This window comes from Panthera onca, chromosome C2, assembly GCF_046562875.1.
Source record: "Panthera onca isolate mPanOnc1 chromosome C2, mPanOnc1 haplotype 2, whole genome shotgun sequence".
Classification (NCBI taxonomy): domain Eukaryota; kingdom Metazoa; phylum Chordata; class Mammalia; order Carnivora; family Felidae; genus Panthera; species Panthera onca.
In genome coordinates this window covers 28892631-28910976 of record NC_138347.1, presented here as the reverse complement: position 1 = coordinate 28910976, position 18346 = coordinate 28892631, and the positions used below count along the sequence as shown (strand labels likewise).

Sequence of the window (18346 nt, the reverse complement as noted above, 5' to 3'; positions counted from 1 at the left end):
CAATGCTCTCAGCTTGTTTTGTTGAGTTCACTGATATATTTTGGTAGAATTTTATTTGGGTAGACATAGGGGGAGTGCCTCTCATTTCTGGCAAGCATTGAAAACTTGCTCATTTTCTATTAGCAGATTAGTGATTTAAAGATTAAGAAAATATGCTCTGTGATTTCAAAGATGAAATGGCTATAAAATAAGAACACTGAAACACGGTGCCATATTTATTGTAATTTTATTAAAACCACTCTCCGTGAAACTGAATCCACAGTGTCTCAGATACAGCTTCTTTCTGAATTATGAAAGATTGTACTTTGGTTCTTTTTTTTTTTTCTTCCTCTGCTGATTCTTCTCAATTGGCTGTACCATAACTTTACTTTTAAAATTAAATATAGTTGGCAAATTTTGCTTTAGAAGTGTCCCAGTTTCACACTACTTCTTCAAATGACTAGAATTATCCAGGGTGGACTATTAATCTATATTGTCTACTTTACCAGAGGCTTCATATCCGTTCAAGACACTTTCCTCACATGTAACTTTTGGCAAAAGAGGATGACTGGCAGGTCATTGGATGGCCTCTTGTCAAAGTGGACTCTTTAGATAGGACTATTGATGAGCAGGGGCTTTATAGGCAGCTGGGCAACACTGCAGCCCAAGCGATCTTCCTCAGCAACCTGCAAATGAAACTAACGTTACGAAGGATTTCTCCAAAGACAGACATCTCTAATTAGGCAAAGTCCTATAACAGGCCACTTCTCAGGAAGATTTAAGGCAGAGCTGGTCGCTGTGCCAGCCAAGGGGCCTGCTCTGCCAGTTGAAAGGCAAGCACATCCTTCCCTGCCAGCTTGCAACGAGCTGGTTCTTGCCGTGACAGCACATCTACCATGCATGTTTGATTTAAGGCCCGCCATTACCATGCTTTTGTAATTATCATCAGGCGATGACGAGCCCTGGGAAAGGTAGAAGTCTTAAATATGGAGATCCAGGAGCCTAATCAAAATGCAACGCATCGAATATATCTTTCTTCTTGATGCTCCACCTCTTTCCAACCAAGCGTTACTGGTTTGAGGAAAACTGTAGCACAACCCTTTGCCAATGATTGTGATTCATTTTCACTTCGCTAATCAAAATGTGTTTCATAAGGTCCTGACGGCGTTCAAGACTTCTTAAAGGAGGTATGACTTTTCTCTCAGTTGACTGGCATAGATTTCATAATTTACACGCAGATGTGGCAAAGATTTGTGAAAGCCTCCTTGGGCTTATAAATTCTCTTATTCTCTATTAGCATCCTCATAGATTCTTATAGATTCTCATCAGGATTCTATACGGGCAAACATTATATTGCTGACAATTTCTATTTTGTTATTACTTTGGGTCAATGATGTCCAAACTAGTGATTCTACTTTTTTCCTACTTAGGGACCATATGTTATTGTATAGTGTATGTATGTATAACACAGATTTCAGAGAATTTGTATGGGTGAGAGAAGTTACTTGTTCTTGATAAGACATAACTTCAGTCAGCGAAATTATGTTAAATATTCAACTTTACCTGGTACCCTGTGTTACTCCTATGGTGAAGCAGCATGCTATGAAGGAAAGATACCTGGAGTTAATTCCAGAAGATCCCAATGCAAATCTGAACTCTTCTCATTTGTGAATAGATGTTATCATGGATGGACCTTTATTCCTCTAGGCCTCCATCTCTTCTACACCATGATGGCATTGGAACAGACCCTCTCCAAGTCCCCTCCATGTCTGACATCTATGATTCCTTGAAGTCAAGAGTCCCTTCTTTTAAGGATATAGCCATTAGTATTCAAATATCAAGTATATAATTTGTAAAAGTCATTCTTTATGACACTCAAGTGACTAATATATAGGGACTCCTTTCTCCTAAGATGTCACCCCTACCTGTATTGTATTATTGTAAATATTTGAAATTTGGGGGAATTTGAAATAGAAGAAGGCTTTATTTGCACCATTTCCACATTCATGGATCCAGGGTTACAATAAGAATGGCTTCTTTTGGTTTGAGGAGTATTATAACCACTGAGACACTTGTGTCTGATAGATTCATTCAGCCTTTAATGTATGCCCCCCTTGTATTATTGTGTCATATATAAAACCTGACCTCCTAAACAGAAGATAAGTCCCTGAAGGTCTGGGAGTATGTGTAGGGGTTATAAATCTCCCTAACACCTACCATTTAACATTTAGCCCCACAACTAATCACCTATTATGTTATATGACATGATATTTTTGTGTATAAAAATGCTTATGGAAAAATTATATAGGCTAAAGATTTCCTTTTATCACTGAAATGTAAACAATTTTCCACAAAAATAAATGAAAATGGAATGTAGAAATGAATAATTTGGTCTACTGTGGGACATTGAAATTCACTCTGGGGTGATTAGTGATTATTCAGTTTTTAACTGACAATAACTCACATAAGTCATATTGTATACAACTAAGTAGTTGGTACTTCAAAAATAGCTTACCTAGTATATGGTTATATAGTAAGTGTCTGTTTGGTTTCTGCCTCATTCCCCCAAAAAATATATATATTGAGGACCAGAGTGTCTCAGTTTAGAAGGCAAATATCCTATCTCCCAACATTTAGCGGTGTCTCCCTTCTTTGAACTCTACAGCTATTACTTTGTCCTGTTGGCTTGGCACTATGATGCATCTCTTGTTATAGGATTCTGTTGCTATGATACTTTTTGATATTTGTCATGCCTCCTCAGCTAGACTGCAAACATTTTGAGAGAAAACACCATGTATCCTATGATCATATATTCCAAAGTGTCTAACAGAGTTTTAATTATCTAAAAAATATTCAATTTGTATTTGCTGGAATTATATAGATAGGGCAAGAGACACATTGTCCGTTGCAAGTTCACAATAAAATCAACAAACATTTATCTACTTATTGAACTTCCTAATTCATGAAACATCCTTACTGCATAAACAGCTATTTTTCTCTTATAGAATTTAACTTCTCTAACTTTTTGTCATTCTGTTTCTCTTATATCAGAAGGTATATTTAGGTCTTTTAGATATTACCACAGTTTAGTCTGGGATCTTTTGTGGGAATTGGGTATTTCAACATTTATAATACCTTTAATTCATCTAAAATAACAATTTATTGGATAACTGAGTTTTTTATCAACATGCAGTACACATTAAAATTTGAGACAGCTTTCTAATTATTGAAAAAAGATAGTTGATTTTTATTAATAGAAATTTATGTGCTATCTGATTCTTGTTTCAGAAATGCACTAGTAAAGAATCCTTAAATTTACATACTTTGCCTACATTTTAAAGAGTTTTGGGGCTTTATTCAGAGGAAAACTATCCTAGACCTCTTAAAGCATAGTAAATAAAACATTTATAAAGGCAGTATAAAAGGTACACTCTAGGAAAATCTACATAAATCATAGTTCCCAGAGTCCTTTTTAAGATTCAGGATAAAAAGTAATTTCTCTCATTTAACTCCCTTGGTGTGAATATGATACTTCAATATTTCATAAATATTTAATGAATTATTATTTCCTACAACTTATGAGTATTTGGACAATTGAAAGAATTATTTGAAATACACGTATATGTCTGGCTGTGTGGAAAAATGGGTGATTATAAATGCTTGACACTGTGTGTCTTTAAAAAAATCGGGGAAAAATAATTTCTAAATTTTAAAGAGGGCAGGAAGGATGTTCGGTAAGATTCTTTATTATATAAATTTGAAAGTGCCTGGGAGTGCGCCTTCATTCTTAATTTTTTTTTTAATGTTCATTTATTTTTGAGAGAGAGAGAGAGAGAGCAGATGGTAAGTGGGGGAGGAGCAGAGAGACAGAGGGAGACACAGAATCTGAAGCAGGCTCCATGCTCTGAGCTGTCAGCACAGACCCCAATTCAGGGCTCGAACTCACCAACCATGAGATCATGACCTGAGCTGAAGTTGGACACTTAGCCAACTGAGCCACCCAGGCGCCCCTTCATTCTTAATTCTTAAAGTATTATTACCAAAGATAATATCACTAATACAAACAATGGACCTGACAGAGGTAAAACATTGCAGATATCATGCTAGGTGCCTTACTTGTTCAAGTTTGTTTAAGATACAACTCTGCAATGTAGGCACTAATGTTTCTTTTACACTGGAATAAACTAGAAGAACTTGAAACAAATAAGTGCTGAAACCAAGTCTTATTCCAAATCTCTCACATTCCAAAAATCTATGCTTTTAAATTGCATCATGTTCATTTCCTGTGTTGAGGAAAAGTTATTTTTCTTTTATTATCTAAAATATAGGTAGTTTTTTGCATACTGTTTCTGGCACTGTCTCACACAGGAGCTTCCAATAACTGCCAGTCACATGGTGACAATTATGCTTGATTAAGCAGATCCAGTAAGTACTTGATCGACTTTTTCCCATAAATGCTGACATTCTGCAGCCAAAGGGAAAAGAACGCTTGCCATTATTCTAAGCACTCTGGCCATCTCCCCTTGTCCCTCCCAGTAACACCAAACCGAGTTTCCTAAGAGCAGTGTCCCCAGATGCTTAGACTCAGCCCAGATTCCAAGGTTTCTATCAAATACTTACTTGGGTAATCTGAATTATTGAGGTCTGTAAGTCCTATAAGCTGACAGGTGACAATTTGTGAGATTTGAAAGGGATGTTTGACAAAGTGTCATTGTTGCTATTGGTCATTCTATCCCTGATAATTCACTGCTATAAATTTTGAAGTCTTTACAATGTCCCAGAATCCTCTAAAAATACATAAGAAAGAGTGCTTTGGAAACTATAAAATCAAATAAAAGAGAAAGTAAATTATAAATTCATGTTATTATAAGAATGTAAAGAACTCCATGAGATAATACCATAGCTATTGACTAGCACATTGATTTATAGTCAACTGAGAAAATGACTTTAGTCATTGTTCTCAAAAGGTGTTTCAGAATCGCTCAATGAGCTAAATACCGGTCTGGGTCCTATGCTCCTTGTCTCAGACCATCATACTATCAAACATAGAGTATTAGGGTAATAATAAGTGGCTTAAGACATTAAAGTTTAATTTTGTGTGGCACTCTAATATGGGTCAAGCCGCATAAAGAGCCTGAATGGTTGTCCTCCAAAAATGACCCGGGGGTTCAGGCTTTTCCTATAATGGGCTCTTTGGTTCAGAGTTCATTGTTTCCAGCTATACAAATAAAGGAGTGGGAAAGTACAGGAAAGAATAAGGGAAACCTAGAGAGGTGAGAACATGAACCTCAAAGGAGATCTTAGGAGCTAGGTCCTAACTTTGGCCGGAACTTGTCACACAAACCCAACCGAGTGCAAGAGGGCTGATAGACACAGTTTAATGAAACGATAGCATTTTTTTTCCTGCTTCATAGGTTAGATAAGTTTGTATAAAGCAGAGAAAAGAGAAATCAAGCAAGCATGAAAAATTTTGATCATAATAGAATTTTAATGGGTCCCCAGCAATGCCTTTATAGTTAACATAGGCCTGTGCAAAAAAATATATGACCATAATGTGACTTTTAGGCAGGTTATTCTCATTTTCATAATCTATAATATGGCCCTTGGGACAATCCAAATGGGGACAATTGATAAGGAATATCTGAAACCAGGACTAGTTTTACAGACATGTAGCCTGTGTTGTTGCACAGGACTCTGTTCCCACAAAGCCTCCGTATTTTTTTAATGTTCTGCTACTACTGTCTTAAGAGTCTTAATAATTTTGAATATGGGGCTCTGCATTTTGATTTTGTGCTAGGCCATTATTCTAAGCTCTCGACATCCCCCCATTATGTAGCTAGTCCCACCTGAAACGTATGCTTAAAATCTTTAAGATAAATAGTTAATGCTAATTAATGTTTTAAAGAAGACAAGTTACAATAGCAAAGTATACGTGCATGCATATAAATATACGCCCACGCAGGAATGTATCTTTTTAAGAAAGAGTTTATTGGGAGGAATTTGTTTTAATTGATATTCATCGAGCATCATCCCATTGCTTATTGTTAGTTACTCATGTGAAGAGTTGGTTGATGTCTATAGCACAAGCATTTGTTTCAGATAAATGGATGTTTCAGTTGGATAAGTTTTAATTAAGCAACCTTTATTGTACAAGTAGTTGTTTTTGAAACCATGAGAAAACCACCATAATTTGCTAATTCCGTTATCCAAAATCTGAAGGTGTTGCATCTTGTCTATAACCTTGAATACAATTTTGTCTATAAATGTCTCAAATAAGGAATAAGAAACTTTTCCACTGTAATGTTAATGTGTCTTTTTCTACCAAGACACAACTTAACTCTTCTCAAGCTTATAGAATCATCTAAAGTGAATGATTTATCTTTAGATCCTGCTTCCACACCACTTGCTACGGTCACTACTTTAGCATTTCACATTTCATAGGAATTTACTTATTTACACATTTGCCAAAGGAGTAAACTGAACTCTTTAACTCCTTGAGAACAGGTGTTGTTGCTGTTCATCTTGCTATTTCCAGAGCCTAGTATAGTTTCCAGGCACCCAGAACATGTTCAATCAATATTTAATGAAGGAACGAAGGAATGAAGGATGAAATAAGTCATACAAAAACATTTTTGCTTCAGCAAAACATATATTTCCAAGTCTTAAAGAAGGTTCTACTCTTAATAAAGCCAAAATTAGTTTTTGTTTTGTTTTGTTTTACAAGAATGTTTTAAACTTGCATTATCCTTTAGCTCATAACAGCTGTATTACAGGGGAGGATGAAAGAAAGCATACTCCTATTAAGTGAAATTTTAAAACATCTGAAGGGTAAGAATAGTATGTATTTAACTGTCATATTTATAAATTAGGTATTTTAATAAAAGAGCTTTTTTTCCTATTAAAAAATGAGTTGCTTGAATACATTCACCTAACACATGTAAAAGTAAGGAAGAACAATATACACAGGTTTCAGCAGATATATATGTTAATATTCCTTTGTATTAAATTGGTTGTTAATACTGTAATTTTTTTCCCATTGTCTACTAGTAATACCCATGTATAGGGGTTACTATCCTTCTCTTTAAGGCTGGGAATGGTTTATCCATGGTATTAGTTACTTGTGGCTGCTATAACAAGTTATCACAAACTTGGTGGCTTAAATTTATTTTCCCCTAGTTCTGGAAGTCGGAAGTCCCGAATCAGTTATCACTGCACCACAACTCAAAACATGTCTGGAGAGCTACACTTCCTCTAGAGGCTGCAGAAGAGAATCTGTTTCCTGACTGTTCCAGTTTCTGGTAGCTGCCAGAATCCCTTGGTTTATGGCCACATCACTCAATCATCAAAGCCAGCATCTTCAAATCTCTTTGCTCTGTCTTCACACTACATTTTCTTCCTTGTGTAAGAAATCTTTTTCTATTATAAGAATACTTGTAATTATATGTAGGGCCCACCAAGATAATCCAGCAGAATCTATCTATATAAAGATCCTTAATTAATCACATCTGCAAAGACCCTTTACCCAAATAAGGTAATATTTATGAGGCTCTGTGCACTAGGATCTTCTGTCTTTGGGAATGGTTAATCAGCCTACTATACTTTTACCCTGCCCATTTTTGCATTACTGACTAAGAGGTGGAATTCTAGATGATGTATAATAGTATATTTTTCTCTATGCTCACTGACACAGGAATGAGGGTGCCATACAGTAAGTGAGTGCTGGAGAACTATAAACTAAATAGTTCTATAAAGGAAATGCTGCCTAAAGAAGCAGGCTTTGGCAAGTAGGGCTCAGAGAGGGAGCTCATAACTTCATGATAATACTTCACATAAATTAAAGTAATGTTAATTGTCTCTTCCAAAACAAGGCCATTAAGCAGTTTATTGCTCCTACCTTAAGAATTTATTTTGGTATTTCTTGTGGTCCTACCTTTCCAATGGTATTTTACTTTTTACCCAGTGGGGATATAAACACCTCCATGACAGTCCTTTCTGGTATATTTCATCTCTAAGGATAACAAGAGGAGGAAATAAATGACCAAATAGGTCCCGATAAGCTCTGCAGCAATCAAAAAACAAAAGTCTCCAGGAAGATATCAGTAGGTGGAGCTTCATTTTGAAATACAGTTCCTAACAAATGGAAAGAATAAGATTGTCTACATTGCCTAGTTGTGAACAGCTAAACTGTCAGTGACCTTGTGCCTGAACAGGGAAGAATTTTGTTTCATTTTTTCCACTGTGTGGAGGTAAGACATTTGAACCAGGAGTGAAGATGCTTTATTTTTTTGGCCCATTTTTATTCATCTCCTACTATGCGCCAGCTATTAGGTGTAAAGCCCTGGTTAATGCAATTGCTTTCTTTGTCCCTCTGTCAGTGGTCTTCCATTTCATTTTCAAGTTTCTCAAAACTTTGCAGTCTTATGCTTGGTCATCTACAAGTGATCCAAGGTCACAAAAGGACAGCTTAGCTGGAAGGGAAAAAGAAGAAGAAGAAGAAGAAAAAAACAAGAACGCTAAGAAGTTGCATAAATGTCCTCTAGCACATTCCCTGTTCTGAGGGCTAATGTACTGTAGCAATTCATCAGTCATTCTAATAGTCTTTTAACTTCTGTCAGAAAGCCTACTAAATGCTAACATCTTAAATGTTTAATATTCTAAAACATATTTTCATTAATCATGCAAATTATCTGGGCATCCATATTTTACGATAACCTCTTTTGAGATTAAGAGTCCTGAGGCTTTGTGTATGAGAGACCCATGTTAGCAAATGATATTGTAGGTGAAATATAACTTAGAATTAAAGAATTTTAGCAATGAAAAGTCACTAGTAAAATTCCAGTATCAATGTGCCATCTCATTTATAAAAAAGCCAAAATGCTATTAATGTCAGATATTTTTGATTAGGTAGCAAGCAGCTAAAATATGCATTTGCTTCATTCTATTTTATTACATAGTTGATGGATGAATATTAATGTTGGTAGGTTGTATATTATCCCAATAGAAATGATCCTGTGTTTCACAGCAAAGTAGACTGTTATTAGGAAAGGATAGAGCATGTGTTCCATGCATTTAGGTTGGTATGAACTGCACCATGAAAACCTTCATTTATATGCTACCAATCCTATTCCAGTGATTCTTAGCTGCTTGGAAAAAGGAGAAATATGTGCATGGGCCTCATTAAACAGATTAATAAGAAATTGAAAGGGGTAAAGGGCATGAGTTTTGGTAGTGTTAGTGGAAACGCTTTACCTTAAAGCTATTTGTCAGTAGGGATGGAGGCTGGTAGTGAAACAGATAGAAATGACCTGAGACCATGTAAATGTAGTTATGCTGGAGTCATGGAGCAATGCTCATTAGACTCAAGAACATGACCTAAGTAACTGAAAGTCATGAGCGATGATAGATCAGTACACTAGTCCGGCTACCAAAAGGAAGCAGATGGCACAATCAAATTAGGATAATTCAAGGAAGGCTGATTTATAAAGGGACCAATTGCAACAGTATAGGCATGGTGAAGGGTAAAGGAACCATTAAAGGCTGTGCAGGTAGTGAGCTAACAGCCACAGAACAGTTATTAAATCTAAGCCTTTAGAAGTAAGAGGAAAGGAACAGTTACCAGAATCTGAAGGAAGGAGAATCATGTACAGAATGACACTTTTAGACCTTTCCTTAAGGGAGACAGGCAACATGAGGTGATCTCATGGGGTGAGCAAATACCCTGACCTCATTCCTCTCTCTCCCTCCAGTCTCTTGATGGGGCTTCACATTCATTGAGCCCAACAGGAACCCGAGGGTACAGATCAAGGATGTTGTCCATACAGATGCGCCTCTCTAAAAGGATATCAGGGCCTCACATGTGGAGAGTGGATCTGAAGGGAGACATGCAGGGTCAGAGACATCTAATTTTGGTATGAATACAACCTCTTTGGTTTTGTGACCAAAATTCATAGTTACACTTTGAATGATTTTCTTATGTCCCCCCCCTTTTTTTTTACCCATTTCTTAAATTTTCTTTTATGGTTATTTTCTTTCACAATATCTCCTGAGGCTGTTTTCATTAACAAAATTTCTAGTAGCAATGCTACTTACCCAGTACACAAAGAAGAAACAACTTTAGCCTCTGAGTAAATATATGTATGTATATTTATATGTATGTATATATATATATGTGTGTGTGTGTGTGTGTATATATATATATAATAGCTAAATGCTATCCAGACAGTTTATTATTCTCTCTATATAGCTTTTTTTAGTATATCAGTGTGAATTTTTTTTTTTACATTTATTTATTTTTGAGAGACAGCGTGAGCAGGGGAGGGGCAGAGAGAGAGGGAGACACAGAATCAGAAGTAGGCTCCAGGCTCCGAGCTGTCAGCACAGAGCCCGATACGGAGTTCGAACCCATGAACCGTGAGATTATGACCTAAGCCGAAGTTGGACGCTTAACTGACTGAGCTACCCAGGCGCCCATATCAGCGTGAATTTTAATGTCTGTAGTCTGTATTGCTAAAGGGATGGTGAAGTCTTCACTTTTCTACATGGTTTGCCTTCTAATTATATTTCTCTGGTACAATATTTAACCATCATTTCCTCAATCATGGGTTCTAAGGTGCAATGAAAAAAAAGCTAAAGGGAAATATATTTGTTACTTTTCAAAAAGATTTTTTTCTGGAGCATTTTCAATGATTGCTGCAGGAATGAATGAGTAAAGGTTTCAAGAATGAATAGTTGCAGAAAACCAACTTACTTTTGTACAGAAGTCCATGCAGCAGCCCCCCAGGGTAGAAGTACTTTTGTATCTCCTTTTGTTGAGTTCTCTATTTTTTTATGAATATGCATATTGGGGGAAAAACTTCCATCTGCTCTCTTTTAGCTGATTATATCACATTTTGGAGCTGCACATCGTTATGGAGCTTCAGAGAAAGATGATCATTTACATTACATATGGATATAAAGTAGAGAAGGAGTTGATGAATTGCAAACAAGTATAATTTATATGGACAAAGTGTGCCAGAAGTGCTTTTCACCCCATTTTACTCTGCAAATGGAATGATTCCTGCCCATTCACTTGGCACGGTTCCCAAAAACTCAGAGAGGAAAACGATCCCGTTAGCCTTCTGCATCAGGATTCCACTCCTTCCTTAAGAGGAGACAGTGCTCTGCCCTCAGGCCCACCAGGGACCCCAGAAGGCCAAAGGAGATCTCTGAACACACTAATGTCACTTTTAAGATTTTTCCGTCATGGCTTCTTAATTTATAATCTACATCACGCACACAACCTAATAGTCAGACTGTTGGTAATTCAAATGTGAGAAGTTTGCATGATGAAGAAAGAAAGGGAGAATAATGAAAAGCTCATATTTTCCTCTGTGCTGTGATTTTCCCATGGCAGATCATTTGCCTAAATGCCTGTAAGCTTTGTAAATATGTGAAAATCTACAGTTAAGGTATCTTTCTAAGGGCTTCTGTGTGGGCTATTGCACAGTCAGCTGTGACTCCATATTGTAAAGACCTGGGCCCAAGATGCAGTAATAAAAGTAATAACCCCAAATCTTGTTTTATGTTATTTAATTAATTAATGTGGGCATTTAGTTATATATTCAATCATTCAGTCCTCAAAAGTGATTATTCCTATTATGTGTCAAGAGTGAGGAGTCAAAGCTAAATACCATACAGCCTCTTCCTAAACTGTCGTAACTCAACAAAGAAATATTCTGTCAGGACAAAACAGTCATTTATCTGTGAAATTCTGGTGAATCAGCTGATTCTCATTGCTACTGGAAGACACAGTTGTCCTAGCCCTCATACAATCTGGGTCTGAAGAATTTCAATTAGTACGAGCCTAAGCCCGTCCTATGGTAGCATATGCACTACTTTTATTTTATGTTCAGATATTAGTTTTTATGCATGCAGTGCATGCACTGTGCTGAGTGTTTTGCACACATTATCTCATTTAATCAACACAGAAATATGAAATATTAGTATTATAGTATTTGTATTTCACAGAGGAGGGAAAAAAAAAAAAGCTTGGAGGATAAGTGATCCACCCAAAGTCACATAATCCTCAAACCAGGACCTCTGGGTCAACATTGGGTGTGATCAGATGAATTCAATGGTAAGATAGGAGGTAGCCTAAAGTAAGGGTTACTTCCATCTTAGTTCTGTAGGCAGAAAACCTGGTCAAATTTAGAAACTGCTGTTCTTTTACCTATATTTAGTCCCTATTCATTTTTCTCTCAACCTTTACATAATTTTAGCATGACTTCCCACTTTAGGAAGGAGTTCTTGAAGTGTGCATGCTGATTAGTTACACAGTTTTCTTTGGTGGTGGGGGGGGAATGGAAGCGTGTGTGTGTGTGTGTGTGTGTGTGTGTGTGGCGTGACAGAGTATCTAAAATTTCTTCATGTTATTTTTCTCAGAACTTAGGCCTGTAACGGAAGTTTCTCAACATGAAATGTCATCAATTTGGCCTCACACAGGAAGTTGCAAGGCGCTTGACTAACCTCAGTGAACTGGATGTTGTCTAAAACCTGATAATCTTTAGCTATCACTTTAGAAGTTTTAAAAGTTATTTTATTTCTTAACTCATTATCTTAGAAATGTAACTGATAAAAAAGAAAAGCTTCTGATAACAATTTCAGGGTTAAGATATATTGGTACTTATATCAGGAAAAGAATCGGATGAGGGGGGAGAATTTAAATGATCTCATTTTTGTTCTTATTATCAAAAAATTATTATAAGGATTTTATCCATACTTAGAATAAAATTTCTCTAGCCATGCATACTTCACATCATTCTTGAATTTGTAATTTCTGATTCCTGGGATCAGAATAATCATTGCATCCCAGAACAGTTTTACAACATTTCTGTACTGAAAGACTCAGCTTGTTCCAGTGAGAGACTATGGCAAGATTTTAATGCAGATTATCTGAGCCAAAGGGCCTTTATTGGCATAGTCTTGGGGAGCATATATGTCTTGGGGAGCAAATAAATGAACAAGACTGGGACTCTCTTGAAACCAGGTTTCAACCTAGAACCAGTGTGATCATCTGGTAACCATTAAAATGTCAACTTTCTAACCATCTTCACATCCACTCTTGAAAGGCTCAGATTCTTGTCTATCTTCTAGTCAAGGGCAGTGGAAGCTCTAAGTCTCTCAACTGCCTCACAGCCTTGGATGAACTATGTCTTGCCTTTTCACTCCTCTTTATCCAGCTTCCATAGTTGAGAGAAAAACATAAGGAAAATGAGCTTCAGGGATCCAGTTTGTGAAATGAAGGCAGCAGTACTCTCTTTAGTGTGGTGTATATGGCTACAGGTATCCTTTTCAGTGCTGTGCTATGTGATGGGGTCATCCTTCTGGTAACTTGAACCTCATGGAATCCAGTCTCTCTTCTTCTTCAATCTCCTCATGGCCTTTGTGGCATTTCTGCTCATAAGCGTTTCCATAAATCCTTGACCGGATACCAGATATTCATTTTAAAAAGATAGAAATCATGGCTGAGGACATTTCACCAGCAATTTCCACCATTTTACATTTAAGCGGTTCCTTAGATGGTTCCTAACCTACAATTTCTTGGTATCTTCATAAAGAAGCTGTACTCTCTGGAACTCCCTGAGGCAGCAGGTTGATGAAAATTTAAAAATTATGGTCAGTGGCTACGCAGTGTCCAAGGAGGTCCTAGAATAATCTATTTGGAGTGCTGACCATGGCCAGGAGTGGGGCCATGATGCAAGAAGCATGTTAGAGGGTTGAAACTGAAACACTATTTCCTGCTGTGGAGAGGGGAGAATAGAAGTAGGCATGTCATTTACTCCTGACCTGGGCGCTGCATATAGGATTAAATCTCATGGATCTGGAAAAATACACTAGAGATTAACAGTGTAATATTGTCTCCCAGCATTTGAAATAACATTTTGTGTTTCCTGATTTTTCCTAAAGTATTGTGTTTTACATATTTAAGAAACTTTTAGATCACTTTGGCAGGCATTTACCTATAGACTAAGTACATTGATTTAAACATAAATATAGAATTGTTATATGGGAATAATTCCATTCAATGCACTTCAGCAAACATTTCCTAAGTTCCCATTCTGTACCCAGTATTGTACCAGGCACCAGGGATCTCTTTCACAAAAAGATCACAGTGTTGTGGAAGGGCAAGTGCCTTTCAAATAGATAAAGTATAATATGCTAAGTGCCATAACCAACAGAGATACAAGTTGCTATGGAAACACAGAGAAGTACACCGAAGGAAATCATGGAACACTTCACAGAGTAAGTGACTTTTGTGATGTGTCTTAAGAGGAAAAACAGAGGGAGGCTCCTAGACGTAGAAATTCATAGTAGCCACTCCAGGAAAATAAATAGCATTAAGAAAAGTCACAAAAGAAATAGTGAATTTGTAGAATTGCAACTAGATTGTTATGGCTGCAGAGTGTAGAATGAGAGAAAGGAGAGGAAAGATACAACTCATAGGTTAGGTAAAAAAAAATGGTTGTGAAGAACCTTATGTATCTTGGAGGAAAGTTTAAATATTATACTAAAGATAGTGAGGAGCTAAAAAAAAATTTCAAGCTGGAAGTACATGATTTGATATACAGGTTAGATCTTTCTGGAAGCTGTTGGGAGGATGGATTAAAAGGTAGGGCACAGGTAGAACAGGGGTGAGTTGGAAAGCCATTGCACTATTTAATATATGAGATAATGACATTCCAAAGCAATACAGTAGCCATGGGAATGGATAGAAAGCCATGAATGGCAGAGCACATCTAGAGGTCAGACTTGATTACATATTGAATCTGTATGAGAAATGTATGAGTGAGATGAAGTGAGAAATGATTTTCTGTTTTGGGTAACTGGGTATTGGTGCCATTAAAGAGAGAGCTTTGTTTGGAATAAAAAAGGAGAGGAAAATTTGTAGAGAAAATCAAAGATTTAGGTATGTTGAGTTGAAGCTTCTAGAGTGTTATGGGCTGAACTGGACCCCTCTCCCCACAAAGTTCATATGTTGAAGCTCTCACCCCCAGTGTATGGTACCAGTGTATGGTATTTATAGATGGGGTTTTGAGGAGATAATTAGTTTAAATAAGGCTGTAAGGGTGGGGCCTTCATGATTGGACCAGTGCCCTTCTAAGAAAAAACACCAGAAAGCTTACTGTTTCTGATGTGTGAGGACACAGTGAGAAGGTAGCTATCTGTAAGCCAGGAAGAGCTCTCATTAAAGTCCACCCATGCTGCAGCCCCATCTTGGACTTTTGGCCTCCAGAACTGTAAGAAATTAAATTTCTATTGTTTAAGCCACCCAATCTGTGGTATTTTGTTACACAGCCTGAGCTGACTAAGACATAGACGTATTCAGGAAGTTGGATGACACAGATCTATCAGGAGGAGACAGATTGAAGTGTTGATTGATTTGGAAATTTTATATATATATATAAAACATATATAATAAAATATTATACATATTAAAATAATATATGTAACAATATATATATTGTTTCCATAAGTAAACAATGTATTTGGTTATTATTATTAAAGAGATATTTACACTCAGATATTCAAGCCTGGCTATCCTAGAAGATAAAGTTTGCCCTTTTTTTTGCTCACTTGCAGTTTTGTGGGATTCATATATATATATATATATATATATATATATATATATATATATGGAGAGAGAGAGAGAGAGACTATAAAACCTTGTATGGCAAGAGATATTTTGTCTAGAAGTCAAAACATTAAAAAATACCTTAAGCACCACTTGTGTGGAAAAGAGTAAATGCACGTAGTTCTTTTTATTATTAAAATTAGGCTATTTCAAAATTTAAAATATTTATAATTGAAAATGAAACATCTGTACAATTATTAAAATTAGTTTTACTAAATAAGAATTGACAACATCTTGTTAACTCTTCCTTTATACCAGATAACAGTGAAGAAATCAACAAAAAATAATTACTAAAACTCCACTCTGGATCAAGAGAAAATGTCTCCAGTGTCAACTCACACTTTCCTATTAAGTATAAAAATGAGTGTAACTGCTGCTTGGACAATTGGTTATACAGATACTCGCTCCATTACTATTTGTTCAATAACGTACATAAGTTCAAAACTGGCAGGGATGAAAAAATGAGTTTTTCACTGCAGAATTTTTCATGTTGCACTTAGAAAATAAAGATGAATAAATCTCATCTCACACACACCAAAGACTTACACCATACCTCTTCTCATACAGGCAAATGAAATATTAACATGTAGCATTCAAAATAATAAATATACATACTATTTACAATAATTGGGAATGTTGGAGACATGAACTTTTGTGTAAAATCATTCTGATTAAAATATTTTAACTTCAGGTTGTATTCACAAATACTTCTCTTTCTCTCCTATTTGATCTTTTAGCTCAAATAGAATTAAAGTGGAATGTGTCTGTAGATACAAAGTTGAGAATGTGTATTCAGTCACTTGGCTCTGTGATAGTAATCTTCTGTACCATGTCAGAGAGATTTTCAGACTCCACATCTTCTTTGCCATTATCTGAATTTTCTGATGAGATATAACAACCAGAGTCCCTTGGGCAGTCTTCTAACTGTGACTTATTTAAGGAGATGTCTGGGCTTAAGGATAGGGGCACAGATTCATTTTCTTGCTCTTGAATAGCTGTAAATGGAAAAGAGGGCAGTAGTTAGGAGAAGCCAAGACAAGTTTTATTCATGCACTCATTCATCTTTAAGCCATTTTAACTGTACCAACCTTGACTTCATTACATTTGAAACTTCCATAAGTAAACAATGTATTTGTTTATTATTAAAGAGATATTTACACTCAGATATTCAAGCCTGGATATCCTAGAAGATAAAGTTTGCCCTCTTTTTTGCTCACTTGCAGTTTTGTGGGATTCATGTGAACTGCTTGCATAAGCAAAGATCAATATGGACTCTCATTTTACATTAATGATAAGTTGCCAGAGAAAGCAGATTGTATCCACAGTTTGACTGATGCCTTGTCCAAATACTCCTTAAAGTAACATTAGAAAAAGTCTTTTGTAGTTTAACTGTACAATACACCTCAATGGTGATCTTTGTGAACAATTCTAGAATCATGATAATGTAGATTAATGAAAAAAAATCTCTGTGGGCAGCAATGTAGTTAGACTTCAATTACTTGGAATTTAACTAATAAAACTTAAAGCACTCAGATTTTCCTATGTTTGCATTCAACAGAAAAATCAGCATAAGAACCAGGTTGCTTTTAGATAGTAAAACACCACCATTTTCATTGGATCTGAATTGTTTGGTTTGTCTTCTACATCTTTGTAGTTCTGGATAACAATTATTTATATTCAGATTGGTGACTCTGTTATCACAGCAGTATTCTAGATTCCACAGACAGTTTCTTTGAAAAAAAATTGATATTAGAGATGTAACAAAATATATATTTACTTTTTTGTAATATTTTTCATGTTTATAAATTTTGAGAGAGAGAGAGAGAGAGAGAGAGAGAGAGAGAGAGAGAGAACATGAGGAGGGGAGGGCCAGAGAGAGAGAGAGAGAGAGAGAGAGAGAGAGAGAATCTCAAGCAGGCTCCAAACTGTCAGTGCAGAGCCTGATGTGGAGCTCAAAATCATGAACTGTGAGATCATGACCTGAGCCAAAATCAAGAGCCAGAGTCCTCAACTGGTTGAGCTACCCAGGTACCCCAGAAAGTATTTTTAAAGAACCTAAGAAGCACTATAAAGTGTTACTCTTCTCAAGAATCCTTCAGCATCAATGTTCTCTTTGTCAATGCAAAGTTTCTTTCTATGACTTCCCTGACACCAGTAAATGTGTGTTTCTCTGCATCATGAGATGGGGTCCTCAGGGAGGAGATGTATCTTAGGTCACCACCTGTCAGCAATATCAGCATGGCTAGCTCTTTCCCCTTCTAACCCCAGAGCTTCCCCACTTTGCACGATGTGAGTAACTCCACTTTGGAAGAACCAAACACATACATTTCAGGGTGGGACAAGACCTCTGCTGTCAGAAACTATGTACTTCATCCTATTCTAGTGAGGAGAAAATAAATCCCAACTTCAAAATCCTGGAAGAAGGAAACTGTAATTTTCCTCAATAGACTTTTAAAAAGTAAAATGCTAAGTAATTTATCTTTAAGAAATTCACCCCTTGTCTTCTCTACAAATATCCTGCTTTTTAAATGCAGTTTCTAGGCTCCAGATATCTTGTCAACATTATGTTCTACTGTGTATCCAATTGTTATCAACATCCTTTATGGGAAAGAATTGAGCTCTGGTGCCCTGAGGCATCCTTGTATGTAATGAATTAACTTCAATGTATCTAGAATGGTACTCTTTTACATAGCATCC

The 18346-nt window shown here is 36.3% G+C and overlaps 1 protein-coding gene and 1 long non-coding RNA gene across 7 annotated transcripts in view; one reads left to right on the top strand and one right to left on the bottom strand.

The window, feature by feature from the left end:
* Window positions 1-18346, top strand: part of LOC132683863 (uncharacterized) — a 106712-nt gene that overhangs the window by 76477 nt on the left and 11889 nt on the right. The gene's annotated exons all lie outside the window — the stretch shown is intronic.
* SAMSN1 (SAM domain, SH3 domain and nuclear localization signals 1) overlaps window positions 15758-18346 on the bottom strand; it is a 139958-nt gene continuing 137369 nt past the window's right edge. For both annotated transcript variants that reach the window (XM_060640284.2, XM_060640283.2), the window contains one exon: window positions 15758-16644. In XM_060640284.2, coding sequence (XP_060496267.1) covers window positions 16442-16644 — 203 coding nt within the window. In that variant the 3' untranslated portion in view covers window positions 15758-16441. The remainder of the gene's footprint in view (window positions 16645-18346) is intronic.